The 20976-nt window shown below is 35.2% G+C and overlaps 6 protein-coding genes across 6 annotated transcripts; 1 reads left to right on the top strand and 5 right to left on the bottom strand.

The window, feature by feature from the left end:
• Nucleotides 1–382: 382 nt before the first annotated feature.
• Nucleotides 383–1063, bottom strand: LOC111415712 (cuticle protein 19-like). The gene is made up of 3 exons (XM_023047531.2): nucleotides 988–1063; nucleotides 781–930; nucleotides 383–727 (listed from the first exon to the last, which is right to left on the bottom strand). Exons 1-3 carry the CDS (start codon nucleotides 997–999, stop codon nucleotides 473–475), a joined length of 417 nt encoding a protein of 138 aa, XP_022903299.1. The 5' UTR covers nucleotides 1000–1063; the 3' UTR covers nucleotides 383–472.
• Nucleotides 1064–1794: 731 nt separating this feature from the next.
• Nucleotides 1795–2495, top strand: LOC111415714 (cuticle protein 19-like). Its single transcript, XM_023047533.2, has 3 exons — nucleotides 1795–1885; nucleotides 1940–2095; nucleotides 2152–2495. Exons 1-3 carry the CDS (start codon nucleotides 1874–1876, stop codon nucleotides 2398–2400), a joined length of 417 nt encoding a protein of 138 aa, XP_022903301.2. The 5' UTR covers nucleotides 1795–1873; the 3' UTR covers nucleotides 2401–2495.
• Nucleotides 2496–3125: 630 nt separating this feature from the next.
• LOC139429958 (uncharacterized) lies at nucleotides 3126–4611 on the bottom strand. The gene is made up of 3 exons (XM_071196448.1): nucleotides 4600–4611; nucleotides 3445–4470; nucleotides 3126–3381 (listed from the first exon to the last, which is right to left on the bottom strand). The coding sequence occupies exons 1-3, from the start codon at nucleotides 4609–4611 to the stop codon at nucleotides 3127–3129; spliced, it is 1293 nt and encodes a 430-aa protein (XP_071052549.1). The 3' UTR covers nucleotide 3126.
• Nucleotides 4612–7002: 2391 nt separating this feature from the next.
• Nucleotides 7003–10780, bottom strand: LOC111415708 (loricrin-like). Its single transcript, XM_071196447.1, has 4 exons — nucleotides 10596–10780; nucleotides 10413–10521; nucleotides 7847–8088; nucleotides 7003–7785 (listed from the first exon to the last, which is right to left on the bottom strand). Exons 1-4 carry the CDS (start codon nucleotides 10605–10607, stop codon nucleotides 7072–7074), a joined length of 1077 nt encoding a protein of 358 aa, XP_071052548.1. The 5' UTR covers nucleotides 10608–10780; the 3' UTR covers nucleotides 7003–7071.
• A 4531-nt stretch (nucleotides 10781–15311) lies between these two features.
• Nucleotides 15312–16014, bottom strand: LOC111415715 (adult-specific cuticular protein ACP-20-like). The gene is made up of 3 exons (XM_023047534.2): nucleotides 15939–16014; nucleotides 15652–15879; nucleotides 15312–15596 (listed from the first exon to the last, which is right to left on the bottom strand). The coding sequence occupies exons 1-3, from the start codon at nucleotides 15948–15950 to the stop codon at nucleotides 15357–15359; spliced, it is 480 nt and encodes a 159-aa protein (XP_022903302.2). The 5' UTR covers nucleotides 15951–16014; the 3' UTR covers nucleotides 15312–15356.
• Nucleotides 16015–19775: 3761 nt separating this feature from the next.
• LOC111415711 (cuticle protein 7-like) lies at nucleotides 19776–20363 on the bottom strand. The gene is made up of 2 exons (XM_023047530.2): nucleotides 20172–20363; nucleotides 19776–20118 (listed from the first exon to the last, which is right to left on the bottom strand). The coding sequence occupies exons 1-2, from the start codon at nucleotides 20349–20351 to the stop codon at nucleotides 19846–19848; spliced, it is 453 nt and encodes a 150-aa protein (XP_022903298.2). The 5' UTR covers nucleotides 20352–20363; the 3' UTR covers nucleotides 19776–19845.
• Between the last annotated feature and the right edge of the window lie 613 nt (nucleotides 20364–20976).

The following is a 20976-nucleotide window of genomic DNA, read 5'->3' as shown; positions in this document are numbered from 1 at the left end:
CAGAAGACCAAGACGATCACAATCAAGATCTTTAAAGATAAAACGTGATCGAGGTTCGTAACTACCTCGGCCGCAAGGGACCTCGGCTACAATTTGAATTCGAAGCTATACAATGGGTACTTTTAACGTGATCAAGATAATAGGTCGCAAGCGTCCTCAGTTTTATTATTATAATCAGTGCATCGCAACATTGTCATACAAATAACTGTTTTATAGCTGGAATTGCTTCTGCATGTTACTTCTTAATATGTACGTTGCAATCGCTTGATAGATGGTTGTATAGCTGACAACTCTTTTGGCCACACATCAATCGCTTTGTGCAGAACAGTCAGTACGAATATAACTCATGTTGGCACAGTTTTTAATTAAAACCCTCTTTTGAATTCATAAAATAATTTATTTTTTATTTATCACAACACAAGGAATCATCATACAAAAATCGTAAAAATGTCTAAAATTAAATGAAGGGTTCTTAATGGTGCCCATCATGACCGTGTCCTCCATGTCCATAAACAGCGGGGTGAGCAGCGTGTCCTGATCTAACAACGTGGGCATTAAAACCATTGTGTTTATCGGCGGTGTAATGAACGGTCCTAATGGTTCCATCGGCTTCGTGGAGGGTGTAGTAACCTTTTACAACATCTCCATCACGTTCTTCGTGTTGTTCTTTGTTGTCACCAGTGTGTTTGTCTTCAACGCCATATTTGAAGTCATATTTTGGATAAGCCTAAGAATTAATTTATGTAGAAAGATAATTATTTTAATAACTAAGATATTTACATAGTAATCATGTCCATCATCATGTCCACCATGACCCCCATCTCCACCGTGTCCACCACCATAAGCATACAAATTGGTGTTGGCGTATGATTCTCCACCATGTCCACCAGCTAAAGCTGCTGATACGGCAAAGATTGCAACAAGGATAATCTGAAAAATTAAATTAAGTTTATAAATTATATCAAGATTTTTGTTATAATATTTTACTTTAGAGAACATTTTTCTTATTTGGTTTCGTTGTTGTTATTTTGTAAATGGTTATAATTCAACTGATATCTCTCGTTTGTGGGTTGTGGTTTATATACCAAAAATCTTTTTGTGGAATGGGTTGATTAACAGCATAAAAAAATACTCCAACGATATTGTTACGGTTTGATGGTTTCACGTGCAACAATACCACGTAATCCATTAAGTTATGTTAATATTACTATTTTCTAGTATTTCAGAAAGGTGTTATAGATTTTTATTAGATAACAATTTAAAAAAAAAAAAGTAACAATGATACCAATAATTACTTCTTACAAAACTTATTTTATCAAATTGTACAAAACAGTAAATTACTTTTAATCTAATAAAGTTTAATTAACAAAATTCCTTCGATTATTGCGTTGTTTATTATTATTGTGGCATTAAGAGTTTGCGGTTTTTTGAGGTGAAAAATACAAGACCTTGAGGTGACAAAGCGATTGATTTCGACAAAGTTAGACGCATGACGCCTACGTTAACCCAATTTTTATCTTGCAACACATTTTTTTTTGTTGTTCGATGTATATGTTTTAGACGAAAAAAAGAATTAACTTTCTCAAGAAGTTTATGACCCGTGTTAAATACTTTTCGACGGAAAACTTAAAATACGCTTCTCGTTAAATAAAACGTGTGTAGTAATAGGCTGGGTTATGTGATTGTTTCTCGGTGACTATTCCAAAGTTGGTGGTTAATGAAAAAAATCATCGTACCGTAACGTACGGGTTTTACTTTTTATCTTTGGTAATATTTAGAACGCGCCATTGGTAAGTAGGTATATAAAGTTGAAGACGGAGACAATTTTTATATCAGTTCTTAAATCGTATTCAAAACAAGAACAAGAACCAAAATGTTCGCTAAAGTAACTTAATTGATATGCAAAGTTGATAATTACGATTAATTCGTTTAATTTTAGGTTATCCTCGTTGCCCTTTTTGCTGTATCGGCTGTTTTAGCTGGTGGACATGGTGGTGAATCATATGCAAACACCAATTTGTATGCTTATGGTGGTGGACACGGCGGAGATGGGGGTCATGGTGGACATGGTGGAGATGATGGTCATGACTACTACGTAAATATAAATTAAAGTTTAAAAAGGTAATCATTTGTACAACTATCATTCTTTAGGCTTACCCAAAATATGACTTCAAATATGGCGTTGCCGATAAACACACTGGTGATAACAAAGAGCAACACGAAGAACGTGATGGGGATGTTGTTAAAGGATACTACACCCTTCACGAAGCTGATGGAACCATCAGAACTGTTCATTACACCGCCGATAAACACAATGGATTCAATGCCCACGTTGTTAGATCAGGACATGCTGCCCATCCAGCTGTTTACGGACATGGAGGACATGATGGACATTATTAATGATTTTAATTGCGGATTGTTTGTATTTAAAGTATTTATGTGTATTTGTTGTGATAAATTTGTAATTAAAATAAAGTATGTTTCAATATCATAAATTAAGATGGTTTTAGTTGGTATAAATACTTTTGATTCAAAGATTTGGAATAAATAATAAGCAGTTTTATTCAATGATGCTGATTATATAGCTTCAATGATGTTTTATGAGGCATCTATTCTGTGACCGACATCTTCCTCACCTATAACAATAATATTTACTTTGTCACCATTGTAATCATCCAGGAATGACGTAAACCTTTATCAAGAAAGCAGCAGTATACAAGAATCCTTGTTCTTAATTGAAGTGTTTTTAAAGTGCTTTTCTGACACATAAATGTATAAAGTTGTCAAATACATGATATTAAGCGATTCAAGTCGATACATCAAATCGTCGACGTTTGTTATTTGTTACATTAAAGAAAATTTTGTGGTTTTGTAATATCAGTGAAGGTAAAAATGCCTTCTATTAAGTGCACTTTTTGTACGAATACCAATCGTCATTTCATAACATAATAATATTTCAAACTAGCTTTCAAATAACACGTAAAAAAGTAAAAGAAAAATGTCATAATTATTATATAAAACAAATTCTTTATTTAACAGAAAAAATTATAACACAACTATTCCGTTTTTAAATAATTACTAAATAACAAAAAATGATCTACTATTAGAGGCATTGGTATTATCTATTTAATGTTTTCCACCATCCCCACCATGACCTCCGTGGCCTCCGGCGGGATGGGTAGCTTGACCAGATCTTTGAACGTTAGCGTTGAATCCGTTCTTCTTGTCTGCTTGGTAATGAACAGTTCTTACTGTACCATCAGCTTCCTTTAAAGTATAAAATCCCTTAACTTTATCTCCATCGCGTTCTTCATGTTGAGCGTGTTTATCACCAGTTTTTGGATCGGCAACTCCATATTCAAAAGTGTATTTTGGGTGAGCCTGGAATAATTTAAAAAAAATTATTAAACAATTATTTAAAATAATAATTATGTATGTTGGTACATAGTAATCATGTCCGTCATCTTTTCCACCATGACCACCGTTACCACCATGACCACCATCTCCACCATGTCCTCCATGTCCAGCATCTCCACCATGTTCAGCATCTCCACCATGTCCACCATCTCCACCATTTCCGCCATGACCACCATCTCCACCATGTCCGCCACTTCCGCCACTTCCGCCATGCCCACTGGCATGAGATACCAAATGGACATTATTGTAAGAAGAACCACCATAACCACCGTGTCCTCCACCATGACCTCCGCCGTTTCCTCCATGACCACCATGTCCTCCACCATTTCCACCATGTCCTCCATCATTTCCACCATGTCCTCCACCGTTTCCTCCGTGACCACCGGTTCCTCCATGACCTCCGCCATTTCCTCCATGACCACCATGTCCTCCACTATTTCCACCATGTCCTCCATCATTTCCACCATGTCCTCCACCGTTTCCTCCGTGACCACCGGTTCCTCCATGACCTCCGCCATTTCCTCCATGACCACCATGTCCTCCACCATTTCCACCATGTCCTCCATCATTTCCACCATGTCCTCCACCGTTTCCTCCGTGACCACCGGTTCCTCCATGACCTCCACCGTTTCCTCCGTGACCACTATGCCCTCCACCATTTTCACCATGTCCTCCACCGTTTCCGCCATGACCACCATCTCCTCCGTGACCACCATCATCACCACCATGACCGTCATCATCTCCTCCATATCCACCATCGCCACCATGGCCGCCGTCATCTCCACCGTAACCTCCATCGTCGTCTCCATGTCCTCCATCATCATCACCACCACCGTGTCCACCATAACCCTCATCATCATCGCCATGTCCTCCAAAATCATCATCGTCATCACCCCCATGTCCTCCGTCGTCACCTCCATGTCCGCCATCATCTCCTCCCCAACCATGACCTTCATCATCACCTCCGTGACCACCTCCGTGGCCACCACCCCCATGCTCGTGGACAACGTAAGCGGTCGCCACCATCATAAGACAGAAAAGTCCAAATAAAAGCTGAAAAACACGTTATTTAAAAGTTAGATAGTAATCCATTGGTGATTGTAATTTAAAAATACAAGATGTACACTAATTGCACTTTGAAGTCACCTTTAAGATTCAACTTAAATTGTAACAAATTAATACCTTGAGATTCATGTTGCTCTTACGAATCGATATCACAAACTGATAGAGAATAGTAACCCAGTTTCAGCTTTTATACGGAAATGTTCGAAACCATAAACCTACAAGTGTCGAAAATGGTCTGTGTAATCAAGAATTAAAAAAAAAACGAAATAGATTACGCTAAGAACAATCTGTTCACGCTTGGAATTGATTTTCCGTAATTAGCCGTTTCATGCGAAAAATGTGGTCCAATTCGCCGCCGGTCGCCCGGCATAAATTAAACGATTTTTAAATGGGGAATTGGGGGAAAAAAATTTCATGCCGCGTTTTAGGCGCTTGTTATACGACGGTGGAAAATGCTCTTTTTGGACACAATTACACGGAATCCGGATCTTGACAAGTGACCAAGCGTGCAATTTTCGCTATGATTGGTTGTAGTATTGGTACGGGGATATTAAAATTTCTAGTTTATACGCTTTCCCATGTGATATTGAATAACAGACATTTATATTACGATCTACCTTTTTATATCGTAATAGTATTATGTTTATTAATTAATAGTTATTTTTGATACAAGATAGCGAAATGACACTTTTGCATTCGAGAATGAAAGTTTTTTTGCGAGCAAAAAAATCGTTCGAGAATGCAAAAGAATTTCGCTGTCGTGTATCAAACAACATTTTTTCGAAAACTGCGTATTCTAAAGTTATAAATTAATAAAAAGACCAAATTCGGGATAATAACATTTAGAATTCATTTAATGTTATGTCAAAAACTTAACGTCACATCGATTTAACCTCACATATTGAACAAATGTTCTATTATAAATTTGCATTTAAACATGAAATGAAATGACAAAACAATTAAATGTTGATTATTTTGTGTTTATAATTTGTTCATAACAATAAATTAACAATTAATAGTATCAAATTCTTTGATTGTCGTAGCTGGATGTAGCTGGACGTAATAGTATATTAAAAAACAAGTTTCGTAAGACACGCTTGAAATGCACGAATTCAAGTTGAAAAACGAGTGGCGAAGCCACGAGTTTTTTAATGAATGAGTGCTTTAAGTCTTATGAAACGTGTTTTTTATGCTATTTTTTGTAATTCGCGTTTTTATCCTTTTTTTTAACAAAAATAAAGTAAATTTTGGCAATGTAGGGAAACAGGTATGTAGCAGTTGGTAACACCGGAACACTTGAAAATAGAAACTTTGAATTGACAATTAGAAACTGTCAAAACACAAAATATATTCACCTGAAAAAAATGTTTGATGTACACCTCCCAAAATAAGAGAAATTGCTCAGAGTCCATGTCCTCATCATTGTGGACCTTGTATTTGATACTAAGAACGTGTTTAAACATCCATAGACAAAAATTGTCACATTGACAACTAGAAAAATTAATGACCCAATGTCACCAACTTGAACTGGTTCCATAAAATGTTACTAAAATCTCATTACAGCATCGGATGCTGTAAAGAGTCTCATTACAGCACCCGTTTGAGTACTGTTATAGCTTCCATTACCGTAGCGAATTACAAAAAAGACTTTTACGTCCTATTGACAAAAAACTATCGTTTTGACGGTCGCTAAGTACTACGCAAAAGTCATCTTTCAATAGCAGTTTTCGAAAAAAGCTGTTTGTTTAGTAATAAATGAAATTAAAAAATTGAGAAATGATTTAAAAAAATTTTTTTTGTATTTTCCTTTAATTTTATTATCTACTACATCAAAAATTAATTTTATTGAAATTAAGAAATGATTTTGGTATAAAATTAAAGCTGAAATATTCCTCTTTAAAATGATGTATAAAATATGTTAAGCTGCATTTTAAAAATTATTAGATATGTTTGTTTCACATTTTCAACTTAACCGTTTGAGAGTTGAGAAGCGCGATAGCGCTCCTCTGGTTATACCTAAAATTGCGGGAAGCGCGATAGCGCTCCTATAGTTTTATGGTAAGAGCGGGGTGACCTCACAAAATTTGTTTCGCACTCAAACGGTTAATCTCGAAATGTGAAATGCAAGATGAATCTTAAAACATTGCGGAAGGGGTATTTATGGAAATTAAGAAATAATTCTAGTACCAAATTAATGTCGAAACATTTCTCGTTAGAATGATGCATGGAACATGTTGGGTTATATTATGAAAATTATTAGCTAAAGTATTTGCAACATTTCCAGAGTCGCTTTCGAACTCATCAACTCTATTTTGATTCCAGTTTACCTTCAAAGGATAACCATAGATGATGGTTAAAATCTTTCTATGGGTTTCAGTTCTGCTGCATTTTGAATCACCTTTTATACTTCGTATGTGTGGCATAGTTAAGGTTTAAAAATGTTAGGTTAATTTAATAAAATTAAAATAAAATAGTTATTTAACGAAGAACAACACAATATTTATTTATTTTTAATATAAACATATAATCAACAAATACGATAATTCCAACAAGCTAAAGGAAAGCGATGTCTTAAAATAAAAGATCTTTTTAATGACCATATCCTCCATGGCCACCGCCGCCTCCTCCTCCTCCGTGCCCTCCACTTCCGTACCCTCCGTGGCCACCACCACCTCCTCCTCCATGTCCACCACCTCCACCGCTTCCTCCGTGTCCACCACCACCGTATCCTCCGTGGCCACCACCACCGTATCCTCCGTGACCACCACCTCCACCGCTTCCTCCGTGACCACCACCTCCACCGCTTCCTCCGTGACCACCACCACCGTATCCTCCGTGGCCACCACCACCTCCATGTCCTCCACCTCCATATCCTCCATGACCACCTCCGTATCCTCCTCCGTGACCTCCACCGCCACCACCACCTCCATGTCCTCCACCTCCATATCCTCCGTGGCCACCACCGTATCCTCCTCCGTGACCTCCACCGCCACCGCCTCCTCCGTGACCTCCACCGCCACCACCTCCTCCATGACCACCGCCGCCGCCGCCTCCTCCATGTCCTCCACCGCCGCCGCCTCCGCCATAGCTTGCTGGATGTCCGGCACTTCCTTGTCTTTCAACGTAAGCGTTAAATCCGTTCTTTTTGTCGGCTACATAATGTACGATTCTCAAGGTACCATCAGGATCGTTAATCTTGTAGACTCCTTTAACGCTGTCGCCATCACGAGATTCACTTTGGGAGTGAGAATCTCCGGTTTTTCCGTCGGACACTCCGTATTGGAAATTATATGCGGGATAAGACTAAACGATGTTCAAGAATAATGTTTAAAATATTAATTATTTAAAAAGGGCTTAATCTTACGTAATGTCCGTATCCGTCGTCTTCGCCAGCATCATCACCGTGGCCTCCTTCGGAGTGCATGTGGGTGTTGGAGTAAGAAACACCACCACCACCACCTCCTCCACCGTGTCCTCCTCCACCTCCGCCTCCGCCATGTCCGCCGCCACCGCCACCGTGGCCTCCACCGCCTCCGCCGTGACCTCCTCCTCCTCCTCCGCCATGACCTCCTCCACCGCCACCTCCGTGACCTCCTCCTCCACCACCTCCTCCGTGTCCATAGGCACAAGCCAAAGCTACAACGGCGCTAAAGATGATGAACTAAAAAGGGATAAAATGAATGATTAGAAAATGTTTAAGATTTTCTTAGTGCTTACCTTGGAAGCCATGTTCAGATCGTTAGCTGATGCTGTTCTGCTTATCCGAAGACGTTCGACCGCTTTTATAGGAATATCGGATGACAAAAAGTGCTTAATCAGTTAAAAAGCCGTGAAGCAAAACTTTCGTCTCCTAGAATTTGTCCCATAACGGTCGTTACGGGGCTAAAAACTGTGGAAAGAACGATCGGCTGCCCCGTCTCGGTAAATCAACGAAGCGATTAATTTTGATGCTAAAATAAAATTAATCTTTCAAACGACACGGTTACGGTTCGCAATTAATAATTGGTCTATTTCATTATTAAACCTTACTAAATCGGGAAAAATTAAAAAATTATTTCTGGTTAAAATCTAACTTAAAATCGTCAGCAATGAAAACAATACGTGATGTACCTACTCAATAACTTTAATTTTTATTATTAAATTAAACTTTCTTCTCTTTCTTTTAGTTATAAAAAGTTTATGCGTAAGTATAACGTTTAGAAAATTCCACCCAGATTAGCATGTTACGAAAGAGGAATAGGGAAAAGTACGGAAGTTGGTCACGCATCGTCGGATCCAATACTGGTCTATAGACTGAAAACGACATCGACTTAGGTTGTGATAACCAAGATACTGGCACACATTAGGTAACCATATCGGAAATATTTTTGTAATAGTTTATTACCAGGTTATATCATCAAGTAACATAATAAAACAATTAACGTTACAACTTCAAAACTACTCATAACATATCTAATTACTTAAAACGATATATTATTTTCATTCCTTATCCACTTTTAGTAAAACCAATTGACCGCCGCATTTCTTTGTCAAATCCAATACCACGAATGATGCAATAAAATGGGTGAAAGCCGGACACTCAGTCTCAAAAAGGATTAATACAATAGGACCTTAAATTCCAATAACCTTAACTGACAGATGAACCCAAATTCTTCTCTTCTCATTAATGAACAACGGTTTCAGGAAGTTTTCATTTATATGGAAACAAACACTCTTTTATAACTTATTTGTTGTAAGAGAGAAACCTTTTTGTTTTCTCGATATATAAAGGTGTAAAGATTTGAAAGTAACCGGATGCAATCAGAATAAAACCCGTAAACCACCGTTGTAAATATTTATAATATTCAAATTAAACTTATTCCAAATCACGAATAAGAACAAAACAAGAAAAAAGAAACAAATTAAGTTGTCTTAAAAAAAATGTATTTCATATCTCGCTTTCATTATCTCGATATAACATAATAAATACTTTATGTAAGGAAAAGAATTAATATAAACAACAAGGTACGAAGAGGCAATTAATTAGTCCCAAAATCGGTTTCAAATTCAAATAATAATATTCTTAATGTCCACCATGACCGCCACCGCCATGTCCATAAACGGCGGGATGGATAGCGTGTCCACTTCTTGTAACGATGGCATTGAAACCATTGTGTTTATCGGCTGTGTAATGAACAGTTCTGATTGTGCCGTCGGGTTCGTGAAGGGAATAAGATCCTTTTACGACATCACCATCTCTGTGTTCTTCTTGAGAATGAGTATCGCCGGTATGATGGTCCTCAACGCCATATTTGAACTCATATTTTGGATGAGCCTATAAAATGAAATAATAATAAAATAGAATTATTTAGAAATCTATTAAAATAACAACTAAGTAGCAATTTAATTTTACAATGAAAGCTTTTAAGTTGACTTTAACCGCAAAGGTTGAAAAGAAATTTTAGAATTAAAGATTTTCTCTTTTAGAACGTTAAAAAATAAATAAATAAATAAGGAGTTTCACGGTTAGAGATTTAAATAAGTAGTTTAATTCGAGGGAAATTGAGGAAGTTATTATAATTAGCCTAGATATTATTTTAAAAAATTTTAGCTCCAATTAACGTGATTCGCTTAAAAATATTGAAATCAGAAAAAATTAAGAAATTACTATTATTACAAACAAAAACAGAAATAAACATGGAGAAAGCATTTGGTTTGGATATGAAGGAAGAAGATGGGGAAAGCACCAAGTTTATGAGAACAGTGAAAGGTTAAGATAAGGAAGTAAATGTTTATTTTTAAGTCTCTTACATAATAATCGTGTCCATCATCGTGTCCACCTCCATGTCCATATCCACCACCGTCTCCGCCATGTCCCAAACTAACTCCACCATACGCTTGGAGATTATTATTTTGATAAGATTCTCCATGTCCACCTACATCAGCATGACCTCCACCATATCCCCCAACGTCTCCACCTCCAATATCACCACCTCCATGGCCATATCCTCCAATGAGTCCAGCATTGGAAACAGCTAGGATGCCCATAAGGAATGCAATCTAAAAATATAAATAATTAATCCTTGCTTTTGTCACTATCAAATAATAATTTTTTTAAATGTTTTGAAACACACCTTGGAGATCATTTTTTGGTATATTAGTTGGTTTTTGAGATGTTTTTGGTTTGGAGTACGGTGGTGAACTGGTTTAATGAGGAATAGACCGCCTCTTTTATACGTAAATACCAGATAGGGGAAACTAAAAGCTGAAAGAGTGTGCTGGAGTTGGTGCAAAAAGACGACAGAAAACCGTCGTCGTATTATGTACATGTGGTAGTAGTAGAGTTTTGAAAGTTGCCGTTTTAAGATCTCTAATACACCAACAATAAATCGTTACAATTATAACAATATTATTATTATTATCATTATCATCGAGAAAAAACAAAATTAAACGACATATTTTTTTCGGTTAGAATGTGAATATCTTTGATACAAATCGCGTTGCCCAATACAAATTACACTGAACACATTTACCCAAGTATTAAAATGTTGCAATTCGCCTGAAACAAACGTTTTTTTAATACAAGTATCGATTAAAATTTGTAACGGTTACGGCTTACGAGTATGTAGTTTAAAACATTTTATTATTTTTTTTCTTTTAACCAGAAACCCATTATTAAAAAACTTTAATTACGACACAATTATGTAGGTAGGTGAGAGGACGAACCGAAATTTATTTAGAATTATTCTCTTTAAGTTAATTATTGTTAAACACCCATTCGATAGAGATTTTGGAGGACGTGTTGCTAAATTACGTTGACAACTTGCAGTGTTGTAACAAAACGTTTTATTCCCCGCGTATACAAAAAGTTATATATTCAATCGGCGGCTTTTAATTAAAACATTTTGTAACTTAATAAATCGGTTATCGATTTTAAATCAAAGGAAGTTTGAATTTTTATGTTCCCGACTTTCTAAAAATTAATTAAAATTATTGGATTATACGTCAGAAGATTTGTGGTATTTGATGACGAAGTTCCCATTGTATACAGTGTTATGATTTCGTACTCCTTTTATTATCCATCCATAAATCGAGTGTTACCAAAGAATTTCGATCGTTTTTCAATAGGTTATTGGGTATGAAACAATACTAAATGGATTAAAAACCTTGAATTATCTTAATAAATTATGACATGAAATTTGAACGATCAATTTCTCAATCAAAAAAGTGTTGGAGTTAATTAACTAAAGATAATTCTTAATTTATTAAATAAGATATAACGCACTAATGCGAGGAAGGGAGAACAGCATAAATTCGAACAGCTATCCACAATTATTATTCAGCGTTAGATTGTTGTATATTATTAACCATAAAGTAGTTGAATTTTAAAATATCATACCTTCTTCGTTCATGAAGATGTAAAGTCGAATTATGTCTCAAAATAAAGCTGAAGATGTGCTTTTTCGAAAACTGTATAATATTTAAAAACACTCTATAAGAAAATTGTAAGAAAAAATTAATGAATATGGTGATGTTCATTATACATATAACCAAATAGTACTTCAATTTCAAAAAATCATAACTCCTTTATTTATGAAGATATAGAAACAATTCATATCTGAAAATAAAGCTGAAGATGTGCTCTTTCGAAATCTGTATAAAATTTAATAACGTTATATAGGAAAATTTTAAATAAGAAATTAAAGATTTCGATGATGACTTTTAGATAATTAAAGAGTACTTAAATTTTAAAAAACCATAACTCCTTTATTTATGAATATATAGAAACAATTCATATCTGAAAATAAAGCTGAAGATGTGCTCTTTCCAAATCTGTATAAAATTTAATAACGTTATATAGGAAAATTTTAAATAAGAAATTAAAGATTTCGATGATGATTTTTAGATAATTAAAGAGTACTTAAATTTTAAAAAACCATAACTCCTTTATTTATGAATATATAGAAACAATTCATATCTGAAAATAAAGCTGAAGATGTGCTCTTTCGAAATCTGTATAAAATTTAATAACGTTATATAGGAAAATTTTAAATAAGAAATTAAAGATTTCGATGATGATTTTTAGATAATTAAAGAGTACTTAAATTTTAAAAAACCTTAACTCCTTTATTTATGAATATATAGAAACAATTCATATCTGAAAATAAAGCTGAAGATGTGCTCTTTCGAAATCTGTATAAAATTTAATAACGTTATATAGGAAAATTTAAAAAAAAAATTAAAGATTTCGATGATGATTTTTAGATAATTAAAGAGTACTTAAATTTTAAAAAACCTTAACTCCTTTATTTATGAAGATAAAGAAATAATTTATGTATGAAATTAAAGCTGGAGATGTTTACTACCCAAACGTGCAAAATATTTATATAAATATTTTATATAAAAAGCTAGACCTAGAATTAGAAACATTCCGGTTTAGCCGCACGTCTCTTAAGAGGCTACACCTGAATGTTTCTGGTTCTAGGTTTAGTGTTAGTTCTAGCGACAGTGCTTGGTGATGCTTGGGTTTACCCGTGCATCTTAAGATCAGTATTATTAATTTCAAAATTTAATTTGATTAATTGTGAAACGATTTTGTTGTAAGCTATAAAAGTTGTCGAATATACCATGCTTATGCTATGAGATAGAAACCTTTACATTTATCAAAAAAAGAATCTAAAATGTACACACGGTTAATTCGAAACATTGCACGGTCCAGTTCTCTCCTTGCACATTGTATATGCTCTTGTATACTTCTGGTCCAACTTCTGGCAGGCGTGTAAAATTAAAATAAAACGTTACAACCTCGCCGCGTCGACTCAGACAAAAGCCGTACAAAAATGGGCGCTTTCGAAGCTATAAACGTGTATGGTTATTACGAAACGACCCTCTCTTACAATTAAAAACCTCGGCTCCACATACTTCCCGTTATATAAAGTTGTCTCCAAAACGGAAACGCGCTGGAATTTTGCTCGCGATACACAACTTTGATAATGCAAGTTACATATAACTTTCTTTATGTTTTTAAAGAGATTTTCAGATTAATTTCGGTTTAAGGTTTTTGCATAATTTTGCATTACTAAGTTGTAATGACTTTAATACATAAATAGATTTAATAAAATTTTTTATCGTTTATTAGGTAACAATAATAGGTCACAAAATGAATAGTGTTTGGCAGTTTTAACTAATAAAAAAAGGAATTTCACTCTATGTGAAGTTACGGACCGTGACCATCGGGTTTAACGCAACTCCCCGGCATAGTTAATGAGTAAAAGGTGAGTTTCGTCAAACAGTGCAGCCTTTGATATGTCTACTTTTCCGCTCGTTTGCTTTACGACAACGCAAACTTAGCCAATTTTCGGATAACTCGATTCTTACAAACTAGTATCATTTCGTAATTCTTGACTAGGAAATGAGTAAATCACCAGATCGATTTATTAATCTTAACGATAAATTTTGCTTTTGGTGGGAGGTTTTCGCTTTCGAATAATTTCAAACATGACTATATAAACACTGAACCAAGTTACTTTGACTTATTAATTCTAAACAATTCTTGTAGTTAAAACGTATATTTTTCAAATATTTACATTTGTTTAATTTTAATGGGTTAATTTATTTGGTGGTTCACTTTTGGTTACAATCGCTTTAAAACCATTAATATTATCAGCCGTGTAATTTACGTGACGTATTGTACCATCTGGTTCTTGAAAACTGTAATATCCTTTCACGTTGTCTCCCTCTCGTTCTTCCTGGTGTGATTTTTTGTCACCGGTGTCCGGATCGATCACACCGTAATTGAAACTGTATCTCGGATAATGCTACAAGACAAACAATTATTTTTAACGACTTCTTATGCAATCAAAATTACTATAACTAATTTTATTATTTTCTGTTTCTTTCGTTAGCAGTAACAATTCCGTGAAAATGGCTTTAATTTTAATTTTCTCCTGCTCAAGTAAGTAAGTAGAGTAGATTTTACTTGCAAATAAAACTGGAAGAATGCTCGAACAAAAAGAAAGTGTTTTACAGGAAGTTTCATTTTCACTTTTGTCCAAGTATTTGTTAACTGTCTTGTTATAATTCATGTCACAAGCGGATCATTAACGCATTCTATCTCAATTTAAAATAATAGGAACAAGTAAAGAAATACTTACGTCTTCTTCGCTGTAATCGTTCTCGAGTTCATTTTGCGATTTCAAATTTTGGGTTACAATTAAATACTGCGTTAATAAAATGATAAAAAGCGCAAATTTAAACAACATTATAACCATGTTTAATGTTGCAACTTCTAGGAGCAAAAACCATCTGCGCACCGCTTCGCGTTAACAAAAAATTTATACACCAGCAAATTTTCTCATCATACAATTTTAATTGAAGAAGAAGAACTTTCGTGACTAGATTAATTTATAAAATAAAAAAAGAAGGTTTTTCTTTTACTTCCTTGTTATAAAACAATTTGAGATAACAAGATGAACTTTTTACATAATAATTAGTTGTTCATGTATAAAGCAATAATACATTTCTATCAATATGATTTCCGCATATACAATAAAAATTATCATTTTTTGTTGAAGAATGTACCTACTATTTTTTCAACATAACTTGTTGCTACAAATTGATGGATGTTCAAATTGTTTATATATTTTTGGATCGGCATCGGTTTCATTGCTCAAAGTTTGAGAGGGGAAGAACAATTTCTAAGTCTGCCATGTTATCATTTCATAACCAAAATATCGATCAAACTGCTCTTTTCATCCACGTTATTTGAGTGATTAATGATTGCAAGGACATTTTTAAAAACTGGCTGTAAGAGATATGGAAATTTATGTCGATTATAAAAGAGACCATCATTTACTTTACAATAATTTATTTATTTTTATTTAATTTATCATCACTCAATAATGTCCGCCATGTCCATAAGAAGCTGGATGACTAGCATGTCCAGATTTCGTTACAACAGCGTTAAATCCATTTTTGTCATCGGCTGAATACTGAACGTGTCTTACTGTACCATCGGGTTCGTGTACGCTGTAATAACCTTTAACCACGTCTCCATCACGTTCTTCATGTTGAGATTTAACATCACCAGAATGATGGTCATTAACTCCATAATTGAAGTTGTATTTTGGATAAGCCTAAAAATAAATTTAATTTATGTTTCAATTTTTTTAAATTGTGATTTGTATTTACGTATCCGCCATCATCAGCATCTCCATCATGTGCGCCTCCAAATCCACCGCCATATCCGCCATCTAATCCTCCAGAACCATGACCTCCATACGTGGCATAACCACCATATGAGTCTAGTTTTTGGTTTACGTAGGAACTAGCTCCTCCTCCACCGTAATGGTTTGAATCAAAACCACTACTAATGTAACCGCATTTCGCTAAGGTTACAATTGCTAAGAGGGCAAAAACCTAAAAAAAGAATAACTCGTTTTTAAACACCTCACATAAATTTTTTTCACAAAACGCACCTTTGCAAACATTTTGTTCTTCGTTCTATTCAAGACTGACAAACCACATCGGATTGAAAAGCTTTATATGCTAAAATTTTTTCACGAAAAGGCGGAAACGCCGTTTCACAAAAACTTATTATACATATTAAGATATTGCGAAAGCAACGACGCGAACACGAACATCGCGGACCCACTTTGGGTCCACACTTGCGTACTCATTAGTGTCGTTTGTGGAGCGTGCCAAAATTACGTACTACATGTAAAGCTTTTAATTGGCCGAGCCGATTGCACCAACCGAAACCACCGTTTATACATCGTTATCGAACACCAATTTCACGTCATCGCGATTTTGATGTAATCTAGGATTATCAATTTGAGATTAAGCAAGTTTTTAAACGATAATTTGCATTTAAAAATGATCTAACTAATTAGCTTTAACACAATAAGTTCACATTCCAGGTCAACAATTATTACTCGAAATTATAGCTCACGTTTATTACGTTTGCAAATTTAAAACGGTTTGTGTCGTTTGCGGTTAGTTATTATATCCCATGTCGAGGAATCGTGTCAAGTTTGAACCGGTTGATGAAATCTTTCTCTTTGTTTATCGATCTAGCGCATGTAGCGTTGAATCAATTATTATTGCTCAATTAGTTATTACTAAACTGGTCGTAATTCGTGTTATATAAGGACGATCATCTTTTTGTATGGACGTCATAAATGGTAATCGATTATTAGAATAGATCTTTGGAGAGAACCGTGTTATATACTACTGCAATAAATGCACAATGAAGCGTTAAATATCTGAGTTTGCAAAACACCTCGTTAAAAAAATTATTTTACGTAATGTTTAATTAATTTTATTTAAAATTTAAATATACAGGATGTCCCGTTAAGCGTACGGAGCGGCTGTATCTCAACAACGGTAAGGCCTAGAGGTTTGGGAAAAAAATCCTTATAAGCAAAGTGACCAAGAGAAATAGCTGGAAATTATTTTGAAGTTCGTAATTCGACCGCTAGGGGGCGTAACTGCCATAGAGAAACATAAAATTCCCGCTATCTCAGAAAGTTAGACGATGAGCTATAACTTTGACAACATCATTTAGTAGCTTGGATAATACCGCATCGCTTTTGTTTTGCGATATTTCTCATATCTGTCATAATAAGCGAGGGGGAGGCCAATGCGTTTTGAAATGTTTACATTTTAATATCTCCTGGACCATTCAACCGATTTGAATATTTTTGGTCTTGTTTGAAAGAGCATTTCATGCTCTTTTAAAAGATACTTTCAGTAAGACCGCTTGGTTTAAAACAAATAAGCTAGAGGCCGTTATCTGCAGCGGTTACATATTTTTGTGATTTTTGAAAAAAAGTTAAATAGAACGGTACTATTTACTTCACAGACCATTAATCACCATAAAATTTGCTAAATATTAGTGAAAACCGCATCTCGATATCTCCATCCATTCTCGAATTATAAAAGAAAATGTTAAAAATTCGTATATCTTAATCGGATCAAGTTACCTTAGGAAACAAATAAGAGGGAACAAAAATTTTATTATCTAGAACCGTCCTTCACACTTTATCCAAGCTTAGAACTGCTTCAAAACTACTTTTGAGGCGTGTTGAAAAGCCAACGGATCAATGAAGCATCAACAATGATAATAAAACAAAATAAACCAAAACACTTAGAATAACTTAAATTTTTGGCAAAAATAACTCACTAATGTGCGAATTGCCTTCCTCTGTGCGATAAACCTCGATGCATTTATTTAATCTAGTTTCGACGAAAAAAAAAGCGCTGCTTAAGTCTCGGCCCTGGACACGTTTCTACTGGTATTTAGTGTTTTGACATATTTTCCCTGGTTATTGGTTTTTCTTGAAAAGTCAGGTCGTTTAGTCTACCCAATAGATAAAGGGGTGAAAGCAATGTGGGTTTTGCTCGAACCAAGAATGCATATTATGCAAGTTTACATCAGCTTGTGGACAGATGCTTCATGCATCCATAGCATTTGTGATAAAAGGTTTGGATTTGCCCAAATCATATTTAAAAGTCAATGGTAATAGTTCAGTCTGTTATCATAATCGGTATCTGTTAAGGCCTGATGTAAAACAACGTGGTGGAGATATTATTCTCTTGAGAAATCTTGTGGACAATTGTTTTCGGAGTTCTCAGATGATGTGGGATCACATTGCGCACCAATGTGATTTACGAATTCATAGAGATGTCTGAATGGGCTACACGTTGCCACTTTTCCGTAATCGCTAAGTCAATCTTAAAAACACTTCTAGAGAAAAATGTCTTTCTTTGTCGTAATTGCATTGCACATTTTTGCCATGCAGTTGCATCGTATTCAAAACATTGAAAATAAATCATCATACGCTTCTGCGTTAGTAAATGACATGTTTACAGTTACCATGGTTATGTGATTTGTGTTTGTCGATGAGGTAACTGGATCCGATTGATGGCACTCGAGTTTTTAACAACATTTTCTTCTATAATTCGAGAACGGGTGGCGATATCGAGATGCGGTTTTCACTAAAATTTAGCAAATTTTAAGGTTTCTAAGGGTCTGTGAAGTAAATAGTATCGTTGCATTTAACTTTTCTTCAAAAATCACAAAAATATGTAATCGCTGCAGATAACGCCCTCTAGCTTATTTGTTTTAAACCAAGCGATGTTACTGAAAATATCTTTGAAAAGAGCATAAAATGCTCTTTCAAACAACACCGAAAATATTCAAATCGGTTGAATGGTCCAAGAGATATTAAAATGTAAACATTTGAAAACGCATTGGCCTCCCCCTCCCTTATTATTACAGATATGAGAAATATCGCAAAACAAAAGCGATGCGGTATTATCCAAGCTACTAAATGATGCTGTCAAAGGTATAGCTCATCGTCGAACTTTCTGAGATAGCGGGAATTTTATGTTTCTCAATGGCAGTTACGTCCCCTAGCGGTCGAATTACGAACTTCAAAATAATTTCCAGCTATTTCTCTTGGTCACTTTGCTTATAAGGATTTTTTTCCCAAACCTGTAGGTCTTAACGTTCTAGAGATACAGCCGCTCCGTACGCTTAACGGGACACCTGTATATATAGTACCGCTCAAAAGTGTATCATATTTTTGTTTTGTGTGTAACTTTTTTCCTACTTAATTTTTCGATCTAGAATTTTCTCACAGATTTCATGTTCAAACATGTTTTGAACATCAAACATACTCCAGTTTTTATAACCAAATGATAGAACACAAATGGGATCAAAGCGGGCGCCATCAATTTCAAACATCAGGAATTTGCTCTTATTGCTCCAGATGACTTGCTGGCATTGCAGTCGGGTCCTGTTGAGGTGAGCCTTCTCCCACTACACGCGTGCCTTCCTATTTTTGGCCGACACGAACAGTTTCTTCACTCTTCATCGCCCAACGATTCCAACAGCAATCAGCCTTCTCTTGATCATCGCCGCAGGTGGCTGGCCCTGCCTTGCGCGCCACAATTCACGTCCAATGTCTACTGCACTAAGCCTGAGATTGCTCTTTCACCGCCGTTTCTTTGTCACAAAGCCTCCTTGAGTTCGCCAGTTCTTAAGAACTCTGGATACAGCAGATCGAAAACTGCGCTACTAGCTGCGTCTGTGTTATCTGCTGACGACGGCATTCTACAATCATCTTCTGCATCGCTTAATATTTCAAAAAGTGCAAAAATTAAGATGTGTCCGAAAATTTTGTTACTCTTGCGACCATAAAGCAGCTTTAAGCTGAGAAATATTCTGTGAAAATTGATGGAAGCACAAAAAAGTTTTTGCCAAATTTATCAAAATAGTTACTTTTGATCGGTACTGTATATAAACAAACTTTTAAAATGCAATAACTTATTTATTTCTACAAAAACAATTTATATTAAATAACAATTTACGATAAACATTTAGTGGTAATAACCATCATGGACGGCAATTGGGGCAACGAAAGCTTTAACGGGAGCTACATGAGGATGAGCTGCGTGTCCTGATCTTTCAACAACAGCATTAAATCCATTGTGGTCATCGGCGGTGTAATGAACGGTTCTGATGGTGCCATCAGCTTCGTGCAGAGAATAAGAACCTTTTACAACATCTCCATCTCTCGTTTCATGCTGTGATTTAACATCTCCAGTGTGTCCATCGGAAACTCCATAATTAAATTCATATTTTGGATAAGCCTTAAAATTTAAGTTAAATATAACCTTAAAAATTATTTTTGATTAAATCTTACGTGGTAATCTACATCTTTAGATGGTTCATGAGCAGCTACAATTGGGGCAACAATTGGAGCAGAATAATATCCTCCATGTCCACCCAAATTTGAGCTAACATACGAACTTCCGGAGTGTCCGTAAATTCCTGCTTGAGAGTAAGCCACTAACGTAGCAAAAACAGCAATCGTTGCAATCATTTTTGTACGAAATATCACTTGTAACTGAATGACTATAAAGTGTTTCCAGTTTCTTTTATATACCCCAATCGTAAGACCTTCGCCTCGACATATTGTGTTAGAGAAAAAAAAATCTTAACGCCCATAGAGACCTCAATCGTCATTCATTTCGCCTTCCCGTTAGTCAACCAGTTCGAAAGTCATAATGTCTAAAATGTATGGTGTAATAGTGGTGGTTATTTGTTTGGAAGTGTTAGTGGTACAAGTTTTTTATTTTTTAAAAAAGTATATTATAACAAAGTCAAGGAATCTGGGTCAACTTTTCTTGGCGTAATGTGTCGCTAACATGCCGCTTGCGAGAGATTGCTTAAGCTTTTTTTTCGGATGCTTTTACTTTTCATGCACGTTAGTGGTTGCACGGTAAATAATTTTCAATTAATAAAGACGAACAAAAGTACTTAATCTTAATAAGAGGACGTCCTCAAAAAAAAAACACCTTGAAAGTTAATTGGAATTATCCGAAAACCCGTCCAAACAAAATAAATTACTTCTTTGTCGAGATCTACTCAACCGTGCTAATGACATAGTTAAGAGGTGACACAGTCATCAATCTACAACAATTTATCTTATCGTTAGAAATTTATTT

Source organism: Onthophagus taurus, chromosome 6, assembly GCF_036711975.1.
Source record: "Onthophagus taurus isolate NC chromosome 6, IU_Otau_3.0, whole genome shotgun sequence".
Classification (NCBI taxonomy): Eukaryota; Metazoa; Arthropoda; class Insecta; order Coleoptera; family Scarabaeidae; genus Onthophagus; species Onthophagus taurus.
This window is presented reverse-complemented; position numbering and strand designations above follow the sequence as displayed.